General features: G+C 38.3%; 1 protein-coding gene across 25 annotated transcripts in view; it reads right to left on the reverse strand.

The window, feature by feature from the left end:
- SNAP91 (synaptosome associated protein 91) overlaps window positions 1–25,971 on the reverse strand; it is a 164,745-nt gene that overhangs the window by 14,264 nt on the left and 124,510 nt on the right. For 4 of the 25 annotated variants that reach the window (XM_064288573.1, XM_064288545.1, XM_064288549.1 and 1 more), the window contains 8 exons: window positions 21,792–21,899; window positions 20,906–21,160; window positions 20,587–20,667; window positions 20,354–20,425; window positions 19,856–19,939; window positions 18,554–18,637; window positions 8,531–8,665; window positions 6,892–7,041 (listed from right to left, as the gene is read on the reverse strand). In XM_064288573.1, coding sequence (XP_064144643.1) covers window positions 6,892–7,041; window positions 8,531–8,665; window positions 18,554–18,637; window positions 19,856–19,939; window positions 20,354–20,425; window positions 20,587–20,667; window positions 20,906–21,160; window positions 21,792–21,899 — 969 coding nt within the window. Of the gene's footprint in view, window positions 1–6,891; window positions 7,042–8,522; window positions 8,666–18,553; window positions 18,638–19,855; window positions 19,940–20,353; window positions 20,426–20,586; window positions 20,668–20,905; window positions 21,161–21,791; window positions 21,900–25,971 lie in introns of all 25 variants that reach the window. The other 21 variants (XM_064288591.1, XM_064288572.1, XM_064288575.1 and 18 more) reach the window with 14 other exon arrangements.

The raw sequence follows: 25,971 nt of genomic DNA on the forward strand, positions 1-25,971 counted from the left end.
ACAGTTATGTAGTTTTGTTCTTTACTCTATTAATATGGGTATTTCTTTGATTTATTTTTGTATGTTGGACGTTGCATCCTTTGGATAAATACATTTGGTCATGGTGTGTCCCCCATGAGTCTGTCAGTTTGTCGTGCCATGGGGGCTTGTGTGTTGCTGTGATGGTCGAAGCTATACCACTGGTATTCAAACACTGGGAGGGTCACCCACGGTGGACAGGTTTCAGCTGAGCTTCCAGACCTGGCAGTCTACTTCTGAAAAGAATTAGCCAGTGAAAAATCTTATGAGAAGCAGCGGAACATTTTCTGATATAGTGCCTGAAGGTGAGCCCTTCAGATTGGAAGGCACTCAAAATGCGACTGGGGAAGAGCTGCCTCCTCCAACTAAAGTCAACCTTAATGATGTGAACAGAGTCAAGCTTCTGGCACCTTCATCTGATCATGTGGCATGACTCAAAATGAGATGAAACAGTTTCAAACATCCATTAATTATCGGAACCTGGAATATACAAAGTATGAATCTAGGAAAATTGGAAATTGTCAAAAATGAAATGGAATGCATAAACATCAATATCCTAGGCATTAGTGAGCTGAAATGGACGGGTATTGGTCATTTTGAATTGGAAAATCGTATGGTCTACTAGGAAACCCTGCTGGTGTAGTGGTTAAGTGCTACAGCTGCTAATCAAGAGGTCGGTAGTTCGAATCTGCCAGGCGCTCCTTGGAAACTCTATGGTGCAGTTCTACTCTGTCCTGTAGGGTTGCCATGAGTCAGAATTGACTCAACGGCAGTGGGTTTGGTTTCTTGGTTTATGGTCTACTATGCCAGCAATGACAACTTGAAGAGGAATGGCATTGTATTCATCATCAAAAAGAACATTTCAAGATTTATCCTGAAGTACGATGCTCTCAGTGATAGGATAATATTCATATGCCTACAAGGAAGACCAGTTAATATGACTATTATTCAAATTTATTTATCAACCACTAAGGCCAAAGATGAAGAAACTGAAGATTTTTACCAACTTCTCCAGTCTGAAATTGGCTGAACATGCAGTCAGGATGTGCTGATAATTACTGGTGATCGGAATGCGAAAGTTGAAACAAGAAGGATTGGAAGTTGGAAAATATAGCCTTGGTGATAGAAATGATACCGGAGATTGCATGACTGAATTTTGCAAGACCAACGACTTCTTCATCGCAAAAACCTTTTTTCACCAACATAAACAGTGACTACACACGTTTAAAAAAAAAAAAAAAAAAGTTTTTTTTTTTTATACACGTGGACCTCACCAGATGGAATACACAGGAATCAAACTGACCATATCTGTGGAAAGAGATGATGGAAAAGCTCAATATCATCAGTCAGAACAAGGCCCAGGGCCGACTGCAGATGTGACCATCAATTACTCATATGCAAGTTCAAGCTGAAACTGAAGAAAATTAGAACAAGTCTACGAGAGCCAAAGTATGATCTTGAGTATATCCCACCTGAATTTAGAAACCGTCTCAGGAATAGATTTGATGCGTTGACTAATGACCAAAAACTAGATGAGTTGTGGAATGACCTCAAGGACGTTATACAAGAAGAGAGCAAGAGGTCATTAAAAAGACAAGAGAAAAAGAAAAGACCTAAATGGATGTCAGAAGATACTCTAAAACTTGCTCCTGAATGTTGAGTAACTAAAGCAATAGGTAAAAATGATGAAGTAAAAGAACTGAACAGAAGATTTCAAAAGGTGGCTTGAGAAGACAAAGTGAAGTATTATGATGACATGTGCAAAGACCTGGAGTTAGAAAACCAAAAGGGAAGAACACACTCAGCATTTCTCAAGCTGAAAGACTTGAAGAAAAAATTCAAGACTCGAGTTGCAATACTGAAGGATTCTATGCGGAAAATATTAAACAACTCAGGAAGCATAAAAAGAAGATGGAAAGGATACACAGAGTCACTATACCAAAAAGAATTGGTTGATGTTCAACCATTTCAGGAGGTGACATGTGATTAGGAACTGATGGTCCTGAAGGAAAAAAGTCCAAGCTGCACTGAAAATACTGGTGAAAAACAAGGCTCCAGGAATTGACAGAATACCAACAGAGATGTTTCAACTAATGGATGCAGCACTGGAAGTGCTCACGTAACTATGCCAAGAAATTTGGAAGACAGCTACCTGGCCAACTGACTGGAAGAGATCCATATTTATGCCTGTTCCCAAGAAAGGTGATCCAAACGAATATGGAAATTATAGAACAATATCACTAATATTACATACAAGCAAAATTTTGCTGAAGATCATTCAAAAGTGGCTGCAGCAGTATATAGACAGGGAACTGCCAGATATTCAAGCTGGATTAAGAAGAGGATGTGTAACCAGGGATATCATTGCTGATATCAGACGGAACCTGGATAAAAGCAGAGAATACCGGAAAGATGTTTACTTGTGTTTTATTGACTACGCTAAGGCATCTGACTGTGTGGATCATAACAAATTATGGACAACATTGCAAAGAATGGGAATTCCAGAACACTTAATTGTGCTCATGAGAAATTTGTACAAGGATCAGGAGACAGTCGTTCCAACAGAACAAGGGGCTGGTTTAAACTCAGGAAAGGTGTGCATCAGGGTTGTATTCTTCCACCATACCTATACTGAGCAAATAATCTGAGAAGCTGGACTATATGAAGAAGAATGGGGCAACAGAATTGGAGGAAGACTCATTAGCAACCTGCATTATGCAGATAACACAACCTTGCTTGCTGAAAGTGAAGAGGAATTGAAGCACTTACTGATTCCCCCCAACATAAAGAAAACAAAAATCCTCACAACTGGACCAATAAGCAATATCATTATAAAGGGAGAGGAGGCTGAGACTGTCAAGGATTTCATTTTACTTGGATCCACAATCAACACCCATGGAAGCAGCAGTCAAGAAATCAAAAGGCGCACTGCATTGAGCAAATCAGCTGCAAACGATCTCTTCAAAGTGTTGAAAAGCAAGGATGTCACCTTGAGGACTAAGGTGCACCTGACCCAAGCCATGGTGTTTTCAATTGCCTCATATTCATGCAAAAGCTGGACGATGAACAAGGAAGACTGAAGAATCGAGGCTTTTGAATTGTGGTGAAGAATACTGAATACACCATGGACTGCAAAAAGAATGAACAAATCTGTCTTGGAGGAAGTACAACCAGAATGCTCCTTAGAAGCAAGGATGGCAAGACTACGTCTCACATACTTTGGACATGTTATCAGGAGGGGGCAGTCCCTGGAGAAGGACATCATGCTTGGTAAAGTAGAGGGTCAGCAAAAAAGAGGCAGACCCTCAACGAGATGGATTGACGCAGTGGCTGCAACAATGGGTTTGAGCATAGCAACAATTGTGAAGATGGCGCAGGACCGGGCAGTGTTTCATTCTGTTGTGCATAAGGTCACTATGAGTGGAAACTGACTTCACAGCACCTATCAACAACATTTCTTCTTGAGTTAGTTTTGACAATTTCGTCTTTCTAAATGGGAATTTGTCCATTTCAGCTAGGTTATCTAATTTTTTGGCAGATAATTTATTCATGGTATTTCCTTATAATCTTTTTTCTTTCTTTAAAGTTGGTCGTAATATCCCTGCTTTCATTCCTGATTTTAGTAATTCACATTTTCTTTCATTTCTTTCTTGGTCAGCCTAGCTAAAGGTTTGTCAGTTTTTCAAAGAACTAACTTATAATTTCATTGATTTCCTCTATTTTTTTCTATTCTCTCTTTTATTTATTTCCACTCTAATCTTTATCATTTCCTTCATTCTGCTTACTTTTGGCTTAGTTTGGTCTATATTTTCTAGTTTCTTAGGGTGCAAGATTAGGTTTGTCTTCTTTTTAAATATAGGTTATAGATTTCCCTCTAAGTACTACTCTAGATGCATTCCATAAATTTTGTACATAGTATTTTTTATTTCAGCCCTGTTAGTTTTAGCTTCATGAATTTTTGGGATCTGTTGTTAGATACATGAATGTCTTCCTGATGGATTGACCATCTTACCATTATAAAATGTCCTTCATCTCTAGGTATTTTTTTTCTTAAAGTATATTCTTTCTGATTTTAGTATAGCCACTCCAGCTCTCTTATACTCACTGTTTGCATGGTATACCTTTTTCTGTCTTTTTGCTTTCAGTCTGTTTCAATCTTTGAATCTAAAGTTTGTCTCAGTAGACAGCATGCAGTTGGATCTTGTTTTTTTTAATCCAACCTGAAAATTTCTGTTTTTTGTTGGGATTGTTTAATCCACACACATTTCATGTTGTTATTGATATTGCTGCATTTACATTTGCCATTTTTGTTTTTTATATATCATATCCCTTTTGTTCCTCTATTCCTCCTTTTATTGCCTCTTGCTATTATTATTTCCTTTTTAAAAATATTTTTGTCAATTTCATAATTATATCTAACAGCTCATTGATAAATACTGTATTTTTAATGCAAATAACACACTTTTCTTTTTTTTGCCAACTGCACCCTCTCCCTGTGAGGTATTTTTGTGTGTTATGCTCATGTTTTTTACATGCTGCTGTATGTGCTTATGAAAATGCCTCAAGGGGGAGGACACAGTTGGCAAAAAAAAAACATATAACATGCACATTATTTGAGTAAAAATGCGGTATGCATTTATAATCTTCTTTTCTTGAATAAATATTTTTCCATTTTCTATACACCCTTAGGACACAATTTCTACGAACTGTAAATGATTAAAAAATTATTTTTCATCAGTTAAATGGTTGTTCATTGGAAGAGAGCGTGCCACACTCCTCCATTCCTGAATGTGAGCTTTCCTCTGAAGAGATTTGAAGATCAGTTCATTTGTTAGAGCCGTCCTGAGTCACTGATCTGGGAAGGTGGTATGTACTCCAGTGAGGCAGTTTTCTTTAGCTGGGACAATTCTCAGACGGTGCTGACAGCTGAGGGCTATCTGTTGGTGGCACTCTCAGCATCTGGGGGTATAAATCCTGTACTTCTGAAGGGGGATCTAGGTAGTACATCATAAAGTCCACTACAGCCAGTCATCACTGCAGACTATCCATCAGTGAGACGAAATTTCACAGTGGGCAGAAACATTCAAAGAAACTCTCCACAGGTTTCATGAAAGTACTTTCACGGATGTCAGACCCAGTACAATGAATAGGAAAGAAAAAGTTTCTCTATAGGAAAATGAGTAGAAAAAGAAGTCTGTGTCAGTAATTTGCTAAAAGTTTAGATATAGCTGTCATGGATTGAATTGTGTCCCCCCAAAATATGTGTCAACTTGGTTAGGCCATGATTCCCAGTATCGCGTGGTTGTCCTTCATTTTGTGATTGTCATTTTCCTATGTGTTGTAAATCCTAATCTCTGCCTGTCATTAATGAGGCAAGATTAGGTTATGTTAAAGAGGATTAGGGTGGAATTGTAACACCCTTACTAAGGTCACATCCCTCATTCAACGTAAAGGGAGTTTCCCTGGGGTGTGGCCTGCACTGCCTTTTATCTTAAAAGAGATGAAAGGAGAGGGAAGTAAGCAGATGGGGGTACCTCATACCACCAAGAAAGCAGTGCATCCTTTGGACCCAAGTTTCCTGTGCTGAGAAGCTCCTAGTCCAGAGGAAGACTGACAAGTACCTTCTTCCAGAGCTGACAGGAAGCTTTACCCTGGAGCTGATGCCCTGAATTTGGACTTCTAGCCTACTAGAATGTGAGAGAATAAAGTTCTCTTTGTTAAAGCCTCCACTTGTGGCATTTCTGTTATAGCAGCAATAGATAACTAAAACAATAGTCTTGAATAAAAAGAAAGGTGTCTGAATGCTAAACTCATTCTCTGTAATACCCATTGAGTTGATTCCAACTCATAGCGACCCTATAGGACAGGGTAGAACTGCACCATAGGGTCTCCAAGGAGTGACTGGTGGATTCGAACTGCTGACCTTTGGTTAGCAGCCAATCTCTTAACCATTGTGCCCTTCTCTATAATAGGGCTCCATTCTCTATAATAGAAAATCAAGTTCAGAGTTAAAAGCAAAGGCCAATCTTTAAAAAAGGCCACAAGGTCCTACATTTCTGTTGCACCCCCTAACTCCTTCTTATCTCCTAGGACTCTCCTACTTGCTTATTCAGCTCCAACCGCTAGATTCCTTTATATTTCTTGAACATGCTGGGCAAGCTTCTGCTCCAGTGCCTTTTCAACGGCAAAGGTTTTCCTTCTGATTATCCACATGGTTCATTCATTTATCTTCAAGTCTTTACTCAAATTTTTCCTTTTCAGTGATGCTTACTCTGATTACTGCTCTTCAGCACTCCTAATCCCCTTTGCCCTGTTCTATTTTTTCCTCAGAGCACTAGCACTTATGACCTAATATATTATAGAATTTACTTATTTTATTGAGTTTTATGTTTGTGCCCTTCCCTAGCTTTATAAGGACAGGGATTTTTATCTGTTTTGTCCACTGACTTATCTCTAGAGCCGAGAAGTGTGTGTGGTACTTGATAAATATTTGTTGAATAAATAACTAAAACCCACCTGAATGCTCAACTGGATCCTAATTGGTAAAATTAACCAATGTAAATTACTCTATGTTCTTATTTCCAAATGAAATAAAAAATTAGGTACTTATTACACACAATGCTCATGAGTCTTATATGCTCCCCTAATTATACCTTTGGCCATTTAGACTAAAAATGGCATTAATACTATTTGTGAGACAATGGCATAGGGATTGTTAATCTTCCAAGAATTGCTCTGGGTAAGTACTAAGAATCTCTATCCACTTCTTGATACACTTACTCCTAAGACTTGTTTCCAAATCCAGGAACAAAACTTAAGAAAAGATAGAGAAACAATTCAAATATTTAAGTTAATGAAAACTCTATTACTCACTGCCTACTAAGCTGGCAAGAGATGAATCAAGATCACTTCCAAGGGCTTTGCTCGCTGCCATCGCAGGACTGGGTGGTACCACTGATACAGGTGTAGGCTGCCCGGTTGGTGCCACAGTTGGCATCAGAAGGTCACCTAGGCCGTCAAACACTGGAAAGCAAATAGACCATGTTCAGAACAAGTGAAAAACAAAAGGCTGCAGGCAAAATTAAAGTGAAGTTGTCTTTTGGAAAATCATGGAAATAAATGAATATATAATCTTATAAAAGAAGGCATAAAATTCACACTTTGCATAACACCAAGAGGAACATGTCTATACATGTATACCCATAAAGTATGGAAATACTAATGAATGTGGACAAAGACAGAAAAAAGTTCTGCGGAATGTATGGAAAGAGTAGAGACTTTGGAGTCAGAATTGGGCTCCAATTTAGTCACATGCCTCACTAGCTGTGTGACTTTGATAAAGTTACTCTCTGAGCTTTCATCTTCTCACCTGTAAATGGGGAGAATACCACTAACACATGGCTTTGCTGTCAAGGTTAACTTAGATAACATATGCCATGTGTTTATCCTATCCTAATGCTTGCCCTATACAGGCACTCAATAAATGGTACTTTTTTAAAAACAACCACTAAAGGACTTTATAGTCAAAATGGTGGTGCTTTATAAATGTTTGAAACACAGCTGACTATATTTTAGAAATAAGAATTTTGATTTTTTTGTTTCATTACAGCAAATCACCTTGGTTCCACCTTTAAGGGCATATAGGTAAAGTTAATCCTATTTTATGCATTAGGAATCCAGTGCCTGATCACCACATGGCAAATCCTCACTTGTTAAAGTCCAGTTCCTAGAATACAGAAAGACCATTCAAAATGCAGACTCACACAAAGTGCGTAGGATGCTGCTGAGATCTTAAATAGGTCAAAAGTTTGTGTTATTAAATTTTACCTAAAAAACTACACGTATCTACCAGAAATACTACCATACAATAAGTTTACATTGAAAAAAAGGACAGCATTCAATGAGGCACTGGCAATAGAAGCAACCAAATTGTCAGGCAGGGGATATATTTAGGGTGTTTCTGAAACACATTTAATTGCCAAGAACTCACCAATTGAAAATTTGTAGTAAGAAGCCAGCATGGGAAGAGTAGAATGGAAGAGAATACAAACAAAATGACAGCAGTGATGAAAGGTTAAAGGCAGGCAAAGAATACTAATTGCTTCTCAACTTTATAAAACTGAGGGCCATGCAAGCTCCCGAGGGGTGGAAGCAACAGCAGAGGGAGTGTCCACACATTCAGATACTATACACATTAGTACAAAGTATTTGTTTTCCCTTAACCATATTTAAACCATGTGCATATAAGCTCATGCAAACAAATGGTGTGTGAGTTAAGTAATATTTCTGCTAAAAACTGAAAAGAGAAACACAGAAAGGATTGCAGCCTATCCTTACAGCTGCCAAAATTTACTGAAAATATTTGTTATAGAATGACAGAGATATTTAAAACGTTTAAAAATTAGGTTATCACTCAACATTTGCTGTAAATTTCTTGACCCCTTACTAACCTGAGGTGGTGCATTTTATTATCAGAACAAATGGAAAGAATGTTTGACAGTCACTGCCTCACCTGATGGATCAAAGGAGCTGCTGCTGGAAGTTGAAGGCGTTGTTCCAAAAGCTGCCTCAAAATTGGGCTGTAGCAAGTTATTCTGAGCTGGGGTCACTGGTGATGGAGAAGGGGCCATGAAAGTACCCCCAAATCCTGAAAAAAAAATTCCAGAAAAATATAAACTGAAACAATTAAAGATGGGGAAAGGCCCATAAAAACAGTCAGAAAAAGTTATAGAAAACCTAAAAGGAATTGAATGCATACAGATAAGAAGTCATTATGAAAACCTGGGAAGTTAGCTTTTAAAAGCTATTCAAGATCTTGACATCTGTCATGCTTTAATGAAAGATATTTAAGTTAATTAGAAATAAGATAGCATTTAAGAATATATACCTTTACTAAGAGAACCTGTGGCAACCAAATCTTTTATTACCATGTAGTACGTAAAGCTAAGAAGGTACTGCCAGGGCTAGAATTCAGATAATTGTTTTTATTACATTTAAAGTCTGTTCCTTCAAAGCAAATACCCAGTAGTAGAAACGTTTACTTGCACACATTGGCTCAGTACAGTAATAACATACAAATTAGAAAAATACACATGCTTTCTGCTACCAAATCTTCCTTACTATCCTTCATACATGTTCTAGCCCCATCGTTACCCCCAAATTCAGGCCCCCAACACTGTTGTCAGGATTACATAAACAGCCACTGGGTGGAGGGGTGGTCCTGCCTCTAGCCTGGACCTTTCCTAGTCTATTCTCCGCAGTGGAGCCAGGGTGATCTGAGTGCAAAATGTTGGTGAAGTCACTTCTCTAAAATCCTCCATCGGCTCAGCATACTTTTAGATTTGTACAGTTTAAATTCCCTTGTATAGCATTCAAGCCCTCTGTTTTTGCCCAGTGGGCCCCTCCCCACACCTGAAAACTAGGCTGCAGCCATGATCCACCACTTCCAGTGTGTCAGCTGCCTGCTCAGGGAGGACTTTCTTGTCCTCATGCTGCCACACACTATTGCCACCAAGACACCCCTCACCCAGTGAGTTAGGTGTCCTGTCTCCACATCCTCAGCACCTGGTACATATCTCCATCCTACTCCCATTCCACTTCAACCTGCCCAGGGATGACTTTTTGGGGTCAGGAATCACATCTTTTATTACTCTTTTCCACTAATATTCAGCACAGTGCCTAAAACACTGAATTAATTAATGTTTAGTGAACGAAGGTCAATTTTGAATAAAAAGTTGAGAACAAATCAAACTACTGTAAGTAACCAAACTTTAAATATTTATATCTTGAAGGCTGGAATAATTTCTCTCAATCAACAGACAGAAGCAGAAGTGCAGGTCACTCTATACTTGCTACTGTACAAAAATATGCAACCTCTGAAGGAAGAGATTTCTTAATAAGGCACTAAATGAGAATGTATTATTATCAGAAGTCTTTCCTATACTTAATTTGGGTACATAGTCCTTTCAAATCTAGGCACAACTTCTCTCTTTTACAAACTGCTTGCAAAACCATAAAGAATGTTTTGAAAAAATTCTTAGGCTTACATTCCATAACACCAGTTTATAATTTTGAAAATGACTTCCACTAAAAATTTCCAGTTACTATTTTCTAAAAGCAGGCAATAATATTCAAGTCAAGCTGTTCCTGGAAACTGACAGTGACTAGGGTTTAGGTTATCCTTGTTATGTATGAAAATATTACAATTTGGAAAAATTATTACTTATCAGATGGTACCTTTAAAAAGTTCAGGATAATTACTATAAGTGGTTTTAGTATTTGAATGACAACTATCATGTAACTTTCCTTCTACAGAAAAGACATTCTCCAAATCTTTACTATTATTATGAAGCAAAGATAGACCAAAAGTAATTTATTTTTGTGGATGTAACTGTTTTGGTTTTAGGGAGTGAAGACTGATGCCTGTTAACGCATTTTATTTTAATTTTCTTCTACACTTCAAGTTGGAATACGGCTGTGGTTAATTCAGGCAATTGTTCTATGGTGCGGTTCTCTTTATTATAGGTGAATATGGACATTGAACTTGAACTGAATGAACGTGAATAAAGTTTGGTTCTCCTTTAGAGGACAGCAATAGCTTTTTTCTTTAAGATAATCAGTTGGTCATTTTATATCACTTTACAGTTTTTATCAACCTAGGTTTGTGAGAACACCTACTCCCTAAGAACTGTGTATAATGGAAAAAAAGTCATTTGAACTTGATTGGACTGAACATGACTGCTGGTTTCTTAAAACATGGCCAAGGAGAAAATTTATTCTAGAATCACAGCATATTAGTGTTGGAAAAGGCCTTGGGATCATCTGATTCAATCCTATCATCCCATGGCTGGAGGAAGTAATTCAAAGAGAAGTTAAAACACCTAGCTAAGACTCAGTAGTAGGAAGAGAAAAATGTCTGCATTTACACAGGGCTCATCTGTTTAGTGCCACTAAATTTCACTTTATGGTAACGTAAGAATAAATAACACTATTCACTGAAAACAAATTAGGGTCTTCTCTAAAAAAACGAAAGGGTAAAGCTAACAGTGTCAGGCACTGTTCTAAATATTTATTAGGCTGAATCGAGTGAACTACATGAATTGCCAGTATTTGACCATGTGGACCTACAAAACCAGTAATTTTATATGGTTCAATCTAAAACATATATTATCTCATTTAATCCTCACAACAATCCCATGAGTTTTCATAGTTGAGGAAACTGAGGGCCAGAGAGGTTAAATTACTTTCCCAAGGTTACAATGATGGCGAATAACAGAGCCAAGATTCTATACTTAAATATTCCAGAACCTAGGCTCTTCTCACTATACTGTGTGGCCTCTTCCCCGTAGCCAAGAGTAATAACTGAGTTTCACCCTTTTTATAGGTTACAAACATGAAAGAGACCTGGCAAGATGACTTTTTTCCATTGCACTAAATTCTTATGGAGTAGCTGCTCTCACAAATCTAGACTAATAAAAACTATAAAGTGATATAAAACGAGCAAATGATTACCTTAAAGAAAAAAAGAATCTACTGCTTTACTCCAAATGAAGAACTAAACAGGCAAATTACAGCCATTAGTGGAGAGTCTGGGGTACCCCTCCTGTTAAGTAACTGAAAAGTTTTAGAACCTGGAGTAAAGGTAAGTAATAAGAAAACCTATACCCTTCACCCTTCTCTATGGTTCTAAATTTTATTAAGAAAGATATTTTATGGAATTGAAAATAAGGTAATAATCAGTAGACTTTTCACTCTCCTTCGGGTGTATGTGAACTGTCCTACACTACAACTGAATTGCCACTCTCGGGGTGATAATCCATCTACAGACACACTGCTTTTTCTCATAAACGCTTAGTCTTGGGAATGTATCTAAAGGGAAACAGCCTACACACTTGTGAAGTTCTATCAAAACTGACAGTCATAGTCTACATATCAAGTCATAGTGGGTCGGAAGAATCAGGTTTTAAAACTGTTGGTAGAAAAACACACTCCCACACACTGCCCCCAACACTCACATTTGCTCTATTATGCCAAAGACCTAAAGATGATGTCATTTCCATCATTTTCAGTGGTACAATCAGTTGTTAATATATTCCATTTGCTAAGATAAATCAAATAGTCAATATATCTAGGAAAAGCCTTTTGTCTGACAGTTTTCAGACTGTTTCCCACCCTTGTATAGGATGAGTAGAATTGTTTACTGCAGACCTTCCTATTTAGGTGGAAGTTTTCAGTTACTAATTCTACAGTGAACATTTTTGTATTTTAAATCCAGTCCAAGGACTTTTGTGGCTCTGCTAAAAAAGTCATCTGTATAATGTGGTTAACAGAGAATGCAAAACTACAGAGGGCCTCATGGGGCCTACCCATATCCTTCCCATCCCTTGGATTTAAGGATACGCCACATACACACCGGTTGCTGTCAAGTGGATTCCGACTCATAGTGACCCTGTAGGACAGAGTAGAACCGCTCCATAGGGTTTCCAAGGACAGGCTGGTGGATTTGAACTGCTGACCTTTTGGTTAGCAGTCAAATGCTTAACCTCCAGGGATCCTCTTCAGGATAGGATGTGGTAAATTCTGGGTTCGATCATGCCAGTTATGTCTACTACAGCATGACAAAGGTACCCTGCTTCATGTCAATCTGAGAAGTTAGGAATATCTCTCATCTAATTTCCTTTAAAAATACATCCATCTAGGAATCTTTTTATATTTTTCTAACGTCTGTCTTTTCAGATGGTATATCTTGAGAGGAGATTGGTAACTTTCCACCATATAAAATGATATTTCCTTGTATCTGTTAAAAGCCTAACTTTCAAATTTCCAGCCAGACTCCATCTGGGATATGGATGATATCTGTGTCCTAGCAGTAATCTCATGACCTGGAGAGATTTATTCTTTTAGTCTGTCCTCACTGGCCACAACGGTTGCCTTCTCCAGAACCTTCTCTAGTTTCACTACACTGTGCACACCAAACAGCTTGAAATTTTAACTTGAGGGGTGGAAGGAAAATAAGAAGACATTTCATGCAGAATTCAATTTGACAGTTCTAGAACTAAATTTGAATGAAGAATAACTGGTTTTTAAGGGAGATACATCCATTCTTAAGAGGCTATTCATTTGTTTTCTGATATTAAATTACACACCATTTTTTGATAAAACTTTCTCCTTTTTTAATTACTATTTTTTTAAGTGTACTTTAGATGAAGGTTTACAGAACAAACAAGCTTCTCATTAAACAATTAGTATACACATTGTTTTGTGACACTGGTCACCTACCCCACGACATATTAACACTCTACCCTTCTTGACCTTGGTTTCCCTATGACTAGCTTTCCTGTCCCCTCCTGCCTTCTCACCTTGCCCCTGGGCTGGTGTGTCCATTTAGTCTCATTTTGTTTTATGGGTTTGTCTAATCTTTGGCTGAAGGGTAAATCTCAGGAGTGACTTCATTACTGAGCTAAAAGGGGGTCCTGGGGCCACTCTCAGGGTTCTTTCTCCCCATTTTTAAGATAATTCTTAATTTTTGGTTTATAATTTCTAAAATTCATTTCAAACATTTATATACTACATATGCGTCATGGATTGGATTGTGTCCCCCCAAAATATATGTCAACTTGGTTAGGCCATGATTCCCAGTATTGTGTGTCTGTCCTCAATTTTGTAATTTTCCTATGTGTTATAAATCATCTCTGCCTGTGGTTAAAGAGAATTAGGGTGGGATGTAACACGCTTGCTCAGGTCACACCCCTGATCAATGTAAAGGCAGTTTCCCTGGGGTGTGGCCTGTACCACCTTTTATGTTATAAGAGATTAAAGGAAAGGGAAGCAAGCAGAGAGTGGGGGACGTCATACCACCAAGACAGAAGCACTAGAAGCAGAGTGCATCTTTTGGACCCGAGGTTCCTGCGCAGAGAAGCTCCTAGTCCAGGGGAAGATTGATGACAAGGACCTTCCTCCAGAGCCAACAGAGAAAGCCTTCCTCTGGTGCTAATGCCCTGAATTTGGACTTCTAGCCTACTAGACTGTGAGAAAATAAATTTCTCTTTGTTAAAGCCATCCACTTGTAGTATTTCTGTTATAGCAGCACTAGATGACTAAGATAATGTGCAGTGCCTTCCCCTTGTTATTTATATATAAATTTACTCCCTCAAAAGAAATCTGACCTTAGTCAGGCATTGGGGGAGAGTCTGCAGTCTAGTGACTAACCTTCTGGACCATCTAAACCTCCCATAACTGAGTCTGTGGGTTGCCTTTCTTTTTTATTCTTTCACAAAATAGTCCTACTACTAAAAACCAATAATATACAATTCCAGAGACTCCTTTACAGACAATAACTCTTTCTCTGTTTGTTTTTCTCCCTCTCTTTTTGGTTCAAATTTCTACTTTAAACCTGATCACATTATCCATGATGTGCTGCATTTATCTTTTTTTTAATCTTCCTTTTTATTTCCGTAGCCTGTGGAATCAGCAGAGCCTTGCCCCATAGACACACACATGCAAACACACAAGTGTTTGGTTCACTGCATATTAAAACAACACAAAAACCAAACCTGTTGCCATTGAGTGGATTCTGACTCATAGTGACCCTGTAGGACAGAGTAGAGTTCCCCACAGGGTTTCCAAGGAGTGGCTAGTGGATTTGAACTGCCAACGTTTTAGTTAGCAGCTGAACTCTTAACCACTATACCACAGGCTCCAACACAGCAAGTGCGCCAAATACGTGTTCTACTGTTTATATTAATTTAAAAAAATATATGTGAAAACTCAGAAATACTCAGTTGTATTTAGTTATTCTGACAGATTACATATATCCATATGACTGTTATCTTATAATTATGTAAAATGAGCAAAGGATATTGCTAGAAAATTTGCTCCTCATCCATACGATAGAATTGTATCATTATTACATGGTGTTCTTCAGAGAGAACATGGCTTCCTGGTGCTTCATTACCTGAAAAAGTGTGAAACTGTGATCTTATATTATGTAAAATGAGCAAGGTATTTTGCTAGAAAATTTGTTCCTAATTCAGAGGATAGAATTGTATTCAGAGGATAGAATTGTATCATTATTACATGATGTTCTTCAGAGAGAACATGGCTTCTTGGTGCTTTATTACTGAACAAATATGAAAAATGTTGTTTTATAAGCAAAACAGAGGGTAGTATGAGAAACTGGTCTAAATAATTAAGACTTATCAAAATCAAAAACTTTCCTTATATCATGAAATAAGGTAAAAAAAATAGTTGGCCTTGGACCACATAAATCAGACTCTTACATATGTATGAAATAAATTATAAGAATTGTTTTGGAAAAAAAAATGAGACATTAAAACTCATCTATATCTATTTATGGAAACCCTGGTGGTGTAGTGCTTAAGTGCTTTGGCTGCTAAACAAAAGGTCGGCAGTTCAAATCCACCAGGTGCTCCTTGGAAACTCGATAGGGCAGTTAGTTCTACTCTGTCCTATAAAAAAAAAAAAAAATTAGGGTCCCTATAAGTCAGAATCGACTCCATGGCAACAGGTTTGGTTTTGGGGTTTATACCTATTTACATTAAATGCTAATTTATTTAAATAGAAAAAAAAAAACAAAGAAGAAATTGTTTTCACTAAACGGTCACACAAGATGCAGTAAGAGAAAGGGAAGTGCACAGTAAATAAAACCTATGTAAATGATATTGTCACTTTCATCACTTTTTTTTCTCCTTCCAACTCATTTTTACTATGATTTCAGAACAGACAACACAACTGGATAATTTAGGCTTCCTTTCAGTGAAATAAGGAGCCCTGGTAGCTCAGTGGTTAAAGTGCTTGGCTGCTAACCAAAAGGTCAGAGGTTCAAACCCACCAGCCACTCTGTGAGACAAAGATGTGGTAGTCTGCTCCCATAAAGATTACAGCCTTGGAAACCCTATGCAGCAGTTCTACTCTGTCCTATAGGGTTGTTATGAGTCAACTTGATGGTAATGAGTGTGGTTTGCAGCTCTTCGTATATTTCCCCCTTTTACGCCAGAGAGACCCGTCTGTACAGCTGTGATGTTGGGGGCTCAAGTACCCACTCTTGTACTCAGCATTGAGAAAACCCTCCTGCTTATTCCAGATGTGTTTTGGATTCTATCTCTTGGTTCTACAACTGCTGTCTGACTTGGAAGTGGATGGGAATGTTCCCTTTCCTCACTGGCTCTGACTGGGCTGTCTGCTCCAGTTCTGAGAGCCCTGGGCTCTTTTAGAAGGATAACTCTCTATTCAGGTTCCAGCCCTGGAGCGTACAAAGAGGATTGAGGGTGCTGGGGAAGACAATGTGGCTTCACAGACTACAAGTGGCCAGTAGTGGCTGACCACTTGCCCAGACTCCTAGCTGGTAGGCTTCAAACCCCACTCTGGGACCCTGGGCTAGAGAGGGGGAACCCAGGAAAGAAAGACAGGTTTTTTAGAATTCTGTAAAAGGCAAGAGCATTTGATTTCATTTGCCATTAAAACCTGAATTATAATTACAAAGCAAAAGGTTTCTAATTAGTAATCTCATTTAAAAATTCAAAAGATTATTTCCCCCAAATAACCATTTAAAACTATGCTATTTCAGTGGCCTGCTAAAATCTTATTGTGGAACCTTGAAAATCTGAATTAAGTTTTTCATTGGTTTAGTAAGAGCTTAAATGTTTCTGTAGCCAACATGCAATCACTATGAAGAGTATCTAGGCCAGGAGAATAGCTAGGCAAGCTGGCAGTTTGTCCCCAAGTGACTAACTATGGTTTGTGTTGGGTGCCACTGTCTCTGATCATATTTGCAATTTCAGAAATCCACAACAACATCACTGTGGGGCCCTGGTGCATCAGCAGGCAGGAGAATATTACCTGGTAGTCACTGGTATGAAGTGGATTCAGCAAACAAGACAATCATGATAGAGCAAGGTAGTCTGGAGATGGCAGGAAAGACACAAAAGAACTGCAATTGCCACTGGGAAGAAAAAAAGAAAAACCCTACTGCCGTCAAGTAAATTCTGACTCATAGCAGCACAATGCGTTTCAGAGTAGAACTGTTGGATAGGGTTTCCTTGGCAGATCACCAAACCTTTCTTCCGTGGTGCTGCTTGGTAGGTTGAAACTGCCAACCTTTAGGTAAGTAGACGAGTGCCACCCAGGGCTTCTGGGAAAGATAACCAGTTTGAATTAGTAGAAGAAGGAAAGGTAATAGCTGGACTGTGGCTCCTTCTCCCGTCTCTTGAGGAACGATTTGACCTCAAGTTGAACTTCCTGCAATTCTGAAGGTCGATGAGGATTTTTCAGGGCCTGCTATACCTGATGTAAGGATTGCTCATCGTACAACTTGTAATTTATGAACTACCAAAACCACCAAACCCACTGCCGTCAAGTCGATTCCAACTTATAGTGACCCTATAGGACAGAGTAGAACTGCCCGATGGTTTCCAAGGAGTGCCTGGCATATTCGAACTGCCAACTTCTTGGGTAGCAGCCGTAGCACTTAACCACTATGCCACCAGGGTTTCCTTATGAACTACAGCTACATTAAAAAATGGAAACTAGTCATTTTTTCTAACAGAGGTCACATGCCTAGCAGAGCACTTAAGCTGCGAGATCCTAGACATGGTGGCTTCCCTGTCCTGATGTAACCTGCACTCCCATCAGGCCCTTGTTAACTTCCTGACAAAAATGCATCCCTTGAAGTGACTGTGGACACTGGAAGCTTCATCCAAGTGTCTGACGCCTCCATGATACTACTGCTGTGCCCCCTATTATGTACCCTTCTAACTAGACTCAGAGCTGGGTAACCCAACAGTGTATTGTAAACCTGATTCATAACCTGAGCCTGAAACTCATGACTGTGGTCTTGTCACTGGCAGATGCATTTCCTGGGAAAAATGATAATTTCTAGGCCTGGCTATTACTAAGCACACTTTGCCTTGTTCCAAAGTAAGACCAATATTTGGCTTTTACTATATTTAGTCCTTGAAATATTTCCTTTTATTCTATCTGTATTCTCCTGGCAATAAGCAATAATCCCAGGCATGTTGTGCCAATCTATTCCACACTATGGTCCTGTTAAACTGAAAGCCCTTTGAATTTTCAGTTAGAAAAATGATCAGCCTGTTAAAAAAGAGGCATATGTAGCAGCAACTCCAACTCAACGGTAGAAATTTATAGCAGTTTCTCCTACAGTGATTCATATATTATAGAACCAACTGTCAAACATCAAGGTACATTTCCCCCTACATTCCTTAAAAAAAAAAAAAAGACAGGCATGGGCAATAAAAATTGCTATATAAGGCTACTACCTTTTTAGTAAACAAACAATAAGAAACTTGCTAACTGAAAGGGAGGGAGATAAGCAACATCCAAGGAGCTACAGGGGTGACATAATCAAACTTCTATTATACAATGTCTTATTTTTCAATTTTCTGTCTTGAAAGGGAAAGAAAACATGTATCCTACAATTTGTTATATCTGTTATTATAAAAATAGATCCAAACTTAACATCCACAAAATATCATTTTATGTTAATTTAATTAATTACCAGCTAGTAGGTCTGCCGATGCTGAGGAGCTAGAAGCAGCCTGAGGTGCAGGTTGGGGTTCAGAAGCACTACTTCCAAATGCATCTATCCATTATCCGTCATGCAGCAAAAAAGTGAGAGAGTGTAAACAGGAAATACAAAAAGTAATTTAAGTGTTATGCAGAGAAATGACACTTTGCATGGTGAACTTGTCTCCTGTGAATAAGTGAAACAACTGAATGAATTCAATTATGCTCTGATCAGTTTATTCTCTTAATAAAAAAAAAAAAACTAAGATATTTAAGAATGCTTCTTTGTAAGATTAAGAGAATTCTTATTCTTTTAAGAATAAAACTCCTGGACTAAATCCTGTCATCTATCAACACAGAATCAAGGTTTTAAAATTTTTGTCAAAATATAGAACTCTATTAAACTTTTAAAAAAATGAACGAACTTAATTCAAGTAGCAGCAGCAGCCCTACTTGTACCTATATGCCAAGTTTATTGTTTATTTGCCACAAGTTTTAAACATCGTAGCGTTTCAGACTGTGATATCTTTGTAGCCCCTCTATGCCTCAATGTCCAGTAAATATTCAATGTAAGTATAATTTGCCAAGAATAATATTTTACCCAAAAGCCAGAGACATTATAGATATTCATGAAGAAATCACTTCAGACCTATACTTTTTCCTATAAATTTACTGCTTATGGAAGATTTTATATGTATCATCCAAATGAGTAGTTCCAAGGGTTAATCCAGGACATCTCCCTGTCTTCGTATAATACATAAAGGAGGAGAAGAATATATTTAAATCAGCGAAACATCTCCTACTTTTCTGGAAGGATTTTAAAACATTAAACTCAACGTATATAGTTAAACCTTACAGAATAACGTACGACATCTACAGCTCACACTTTCAGTTTTGATTGGCTTATTTCTTTTCAGCTCTGAATTATAGTTGGTGTGTATATTGCTCTGAAGAATTCAGAAACATGGATTTAGCCAGCAGACCAGGATCACCAAGAACAGTGTCTTCTATAGTAGAATGAACGCAACATTGAAAACACAAAGATTTCAAATGAAAAAAGATCTGGTTTGGTGAGGCCATGCACTGACCACTACGATGAGGTGATGAGGATGAAGACGGTGATGGCAAAGAAATGGAAAAAATCTGCAAACTTAAGTTTACATTTAAGAGATGAAAATAACTTCACATAGTCAAAAGAAAAAATGAAGAAGTATGATGAAATAGAAGATCTAAAAACTGTTCAGAAGGGGGAAAAAAAAGATGCCTTTAGTGGTGCAGGAGGAGAGATACGCACCCCCAAAAAGGTCTATCACACCTGAAGAGTCCACCTTTGCGGGAGAGGCAGTGGTTGCAGGAGACGGAGCTGCAAATGCGTCCACTGCAGTGAAGCACAGAACAGGAAAACACCATGTCACCCAAAACAAGACGGAACCATGAGCCTTGACAAATGGCATCTTTAGATTCCGTGTTCCTAATAGGAAGGATGCAGACAATCTTGACAGTTAAGGAAAAGCAAATACATTTTAAAATACATACTTTCCAGAAGAAAATAAAATTTGACTTCTTGCGGTCAGAGGTTTTAGTATGAAGCAGAAATTTCATCAGCCATAGCTTACAGCAGAAATATTTATCCTCAACAGCTGGTGATGGGCCAAAGAATGAGGTTTTTAAAAATAAAAGGTAGAGTTTCAAAGAACTCAAGACAAACACGCATATTTTCACCTCTGCCTCTCCATGCATACCCCCGCAAGACACCTCCAAAGGCTCACCTGCGCATAGCAAAGGCACTCACCGGAAAAGAGGTCAGCAGTGAGAGAACTCTCAGGCACAGGAGAGGCCCCTTGTGGTGGAGAGGAGAAAGCATCTTCCAAAAGTGAAACAAACCAAAACCAAGCAGAAGTAAGTAGCAAGCTGAAATCAAAGTCAAAAATCTAACAAATGCATTATCACAGGTGAGTATAAGGAGCTTAGTCATGAAAACACCTAAGGACACTAAAGTAAAAGACAGGGTTGCTTTAGTTTTACCTGTACCGAACAGGTCTATGCTAGGAGCAGCAGCATCCGGTTTGGGCGCTGCAGCGGCTTCAGGAGCAGACTCAAATAAATCTAAGACCAAGAACACACATGCCTTTACTCAACTTGACAAACAAGCCTGAAATAGCATTGCTCTTTAGCACTTGGAATTGGTACTCTGGAGAATTCTGAATTAAGCAGCAAATGGTTTCTAGAGAACCATTTAATTACACAGTATTCATGCAGTAATCGTTGTGTAAGCTGTAAATCTGCAGTACCAGAATTCAATCTACCAGAGGGAAAGATTTAAACAACAACAACAAAAAATTACCACCAAAGATATCTAGAGCAGGAGGAGCGGTGGTGGCTGTGGTGGCGGTGGCAGTGGTGGCGGCGGCGGTGGCAGCAGTAGTGGCAGCAGAGGCAGCTGCAACGGCGGGAGCAGGAGAAGGAGCAGTTGCTGGAACCGGAGGGGCTGCGCTAGCTGTAGGGGTAACTACAGGAACACTGGTCTCGGGAGGCTTCATTGCAAAGAGGTCCAGCTCAGGTGCAGCCTCTGCACTACCTTCAGATGGGGCAAAGGGGTCTTTTGGAAAGGAAAGTGGAAACACATACAGCAACGGTAAGGAAAGAGACAAGAGAGAGTTGCCATAACTACAGGTAAGAGACACCTTACACAGACAGTGACAAACTACTTAGGCATTAGACTGCTTGATTTAACCACTATCCCATTAGCCAGGGGTCAGTGATTGGAATGTTTTTCTAAAGAAAAAGTAAACTGAGTAGGTACCACAAGTTATGAAACTGAAAGACTTCAAAGTATTGTAAGATTAGCCTAGAGGCTAGGATCAGAGGTTCTTATTCTTCAAATCTTTACTTAATGTGGTCAGTTTGGTAGCTTTGAAAATTCATTTCAACATGCCGATATATTTGAACTCAGTGAGAGTGCAATATAGCATTAGAGGGGGAAAAAAAAAACATTAAGAGAGCATACTTGCACTGACAAAAATTGTCAATCCTGAGAAATTGTCAATTTTGATAAGTATGCACATGGTTGTCTTAATGTTTTAAGGGCTGGCATTATTTGTTCAGTTAAGATGAATGACACTTTATACTCAGAAGAAATTAAAGTTAGAAAAACACATGGTCACATCTAACTATAGGGGTTTCATGTTAGGACAGAAACATAACAGACTGGCTCATGACTTTCAACCCACCATTTCCTGAACATGCATCAAGTGCTGCTGCTACGGGGGTTGGGGGGGCTGGTGCGGCGGCCCCTTCGGATGCTGCAGGGGCCTCCCCAGGAGAAGCTGCAAAGGCATCTTGGGCGCAGTTTTTAAAATAACAGAAATTAAAAGAATAAAAAGAGAAGAAAATATAGTAAAAGAACCAAGTTAAATTGCGAAGGAGGCTCCCTTATACAACATGAATTTTTCAAAAGGCATTTTTATGGCCCATGAACTGTTGGTGGTCACAAAACAATTATTCTTTGCGCTCCTTTGTGTTAGTTACATGCATGTAGTATGGTGTTGATACTGCTGAGGCCTATGAGGATCCAAAAGGTAACAAGATTCTCATTGTATAAGGGCTCTGAGAAGCATGTTTTATGTTTTATTAGAAATTAATGGATGTCAAAATTAAAGCACAAAAATAACTTTACTATGTAATTTAAGACAATAAACTTTGATGTCCAGGTAATACTAATTTACCATCTTGTTATGGCATCTCTGACTAGTGCCTTCCAGGAAACATGAATGTCTTCTTTATTGCCAATAAAATTAAATATATGGTAGTAATATAAACAAATAATTCTAATTTAAATTTTTTTATAGTTTAATATAGGCAAAATAACACAGTTAACAACAAAAGCTTATTGATTATTCATAAGCCTTCACTATCCTTGAAAAGCATCTGCAGATAAAATCAACCTGTTTTAAATAGATAAATTAAGAAATGACACTATAATGCCTTTTTATCTACTTAAATTGCTTTCAAATATTACTGTATTATTCTAACTATTTGAAAAATAATCTATTTTCAACAGATTAAAATACAGTTTCATGGTTGAAGATTACAAATACATTACTATTTATAAAGCTATATATGATGCTATAATGGTAACATCCACTAATATACAGGCATCCCCAGTTTATAAACACCCAACTTATAAATGGCTGATGTGTACAAATGGCTCGTAATGTGTTTCTACCAAAAAACCATGTTAATTATGGTAAAAAATAAAATTCTGGAACTTGCAGAGACATTCCATGGTTTCAAAACTAGAAAAAGAATAACGCCATCATAAGCATGACCGGCTTGAGAGAAGAAACTCCTGGAGACTAGGGATCAACCCCCATTTAGAACCTGCCACTTATCTGATAGGCCTCACCCAAAATACTGTCTTCCATAGTCTCTACTGGTATTCCCTGGAACACTGTTCCTCCAGCCATTAATGAGAATTCATCACATATGCTTAGGAAATGCTACACAGTGTATCCCCCCTACCTGGAAGTTTACTCCCTAGGAAGTCCTACGTTCAAGACTCTTGTTTGCTAGTTTAACCCAGCATGTCCCAAACTGATACTGTGTACGAAACACACTTTAGTAACATCCCAAGGGGCAGTGTTATATGGAATAACAAATATCAAATCAGAGACTCATTTGGGTTAATAAGTCCTTTACAAGGATAGAAGTATCCCTAGAAGGAGTAATGGAACAATCAGTTATTCGTATCTCACAGATTTATTTGATCTGATTGTTTCCCTCAGCTACATTGAGGGAATATATGTTCTGAGTAGAGGTCAGGAGAGAGGTCAAAGAAACAATGCCAGAATATGAAAAAATGTATCAGGGATAGGTCAGGCCTACTTCCCCAGATGCCATGTTAAGGATACTACAACGTAGGACTTAGAACTTGAAAACCCTAGAAGCTGGGACGGAAGAACAAAGGAAAAGTAGAAGAGGTTGGGTAATTACCACCTATATGTAAGTAGGTGAAGGAGCTCTGGTGGTGCAATGGTTAAGCTGTCTGCTGACAACCAAAAGGTTGGCAGTTGGAACCCACCACCCGCTCCGCAAGAGAAAGGCCTGGAGATCTGCTCCTGTAAAGATGACAGCTCAGCCTGGGAAACCCTATCGGGCAGTTCTATACTGTCCTGTAGGGTCACTATGAGTCAGAATTGACTCAGCACCTAACAACAACAAGTAGGTAAACTTGTATTTATAATTTCATCCTCAGGAGAGTTTTTTTTTTTCTGTCAGCAAGACATTTTTAAATGCTTCTCCTGTAAGTTAAAATTAAACATTATCAACTTGGCTGTCTATTCCCTTCAAAGCTTGTCTGAATACTTAGTTTTCTTTCATTATCAATGGCAGTATTATCCACCCAGTATTTTTTTTTTTATTAAAAACTGAAGCTATTTCTGATCCAGTTCTCTTTCCTTTGTCACCTAATTGTAGCTCATTTCTACATCCTGCCCCTTTTTTGGCCTGGAAATGCATGTTCCTACTGTTCTACAGTTGTGCACTTAGTCCAGGCCTTAACTAAAGTCACCCAACTGTTCTCCAACTTTGCTGCAGACCAGTCTTTTCTTCCCCCTAGCACTCTAAGGAGAATTTGCCTTTTAAATTTTTTGTCACGTGATTGTCTTTTTACAACTCTTAACAGGTGACACTTTTTTCAGCCTTGCCCAGCCATAAAAGCCATTTAAAATTACAAACTCTGCACAGAAGCTTCAATTGGTCTCAACAGCCCAAGAGTCACGTATCCAATTCCTTTTCTCCCCAGAGGTCCCTGATTATAAGGCTCTTAAGGATTGTTGTAAGGAAGGATGATTAACTTGGCTTGATAACATAATATAAAGTCAAGCTTGTGAGTTAAGTTCTCAAGCCACTTAGTTTCATGCTCATAGATTATTATTCTCATGACGGCTTGTTCACAGATTCACACAGTTGATCAAAAGGGTGCCCTGGTAAGCATGTAGAGGAATTAGCACCAATTTAGCATTCTAGTGTAGAAAACCCTGTGTTGTCACAAGCCAGTGTGCTATTGTTAGTAAAGTTTTCTTAAATGAAAAAAAGGTTATTTTAAGGATTTTGTCTTTTATTTTAGAAGCCTGGGTGGTGCAGTGGTCAAAGCGCTCATCTTCTAACCAAAAATTTGGTGGTTCCAGCTCACCACCCACCCCTTGGGGGAAAGATGTGGCAGTCTGCTTCCATAAAGATTTACGGCATAGGGAACCCTACAAGGGCAGTTCTGTCCTAAAGGGTTGTTATGGGTTGGAATTGGCTCAATGGCTGTAGGTTTATTTTGGGTTTGGGTCTTTAATTTTTATTAGTATTTTTAAGTTTTACTAACTTTTTAAATGCATAACACTATCTCCCAGTCCTGTTCTGCATGAACAAAGAAATCAGTTTTTATTTCTTAAAAGTATTTAGTAAATATATCTGAAAGGAATTTTGATGACTTACATGGAAATGACTAAAATATTATATGCATATCAATCTGAATATTTAGAAACAAATGAAATTTCCTGTTCTCTAGATCTGTAGTGCATAGTACTAAAATAGCAAGAAAAATTTAATAAAATATTTCACATTCGTGATTGACATTCATGAAATAAAACAATAAGCCCTTTTTCTGAAATTGAAATTCTTTAAGCTTATTTCTAAAGAAATGTACTTAGTACTGCTGAACATGCTACACAGAACCTCAAAAGAGTATATATTTAAAGCAGTATAAACAAAATATAACTGAAGTCATTCTAGAATTCTACCCCTTGCCACATTTTAGAGAGAAAAATATAAAAAATGGCCACATGAAATAGCCAAAGAGATGTAGGATTTTTTAATTTTTTTTTTTTTAACATTTTATTGTGTTTTAGGTGAAAGCTCACAAAGCAAGTTAGTTTCTCATTCAACAATTTATACATAATTTCTTCCCATGACATTGGTGGCTATCCCCACAATGTGTCAGCACTCTCCCCATTTCCACTCTGCCTTTCTAGTTTCCATCTCTCCAGTTTCCCTGCCCTCCTTGCCTTCTCATTTTTGCTTTTGGGCAAATGTTGCCTGTCTGGTCTTGTATAGTTGATTGTTCTAAATAGCACATTCGTCACGGGTGTTATTGGTTATTTTATAGGCCAATCTATTATTTGGCTGAAAGGTGACCTCTGGGAGAGGCTTCAGTTCCAGGCTAAAAATGTGCCTGAGAGTGACAGTCTCGGGGGTTCCTCCAGTCTCTACCAGTCCAGTAAGTCTGGGTTACTAATTTGAGTTTTGTTCTATATTTTTCTTCCATTCTAACTGGGACCTTCTATTGTGGCCTTTGTCAGAGCAGTTGTTAGTGCTAGCTAGGCACCATCTAGTTCTTCTGTTCTCAGTCTAGAGGAGGCT

The sequence above is a fragment of the Loxodonta africana genome, chromosome 1, assembly GCF_030014295.1.
Source record: "Loxodonta africana isolate mLoxAfr1 chromosome 1, mLoxAfr1.hap2, whole genome shotgun sequence".
Classification (NCBI taxonomy): Eukaryota; Metazoa; Chordata; class Mammalia; order Proboscidea; family Elephantidae; genus Loxodonta; species Loxodonta africana.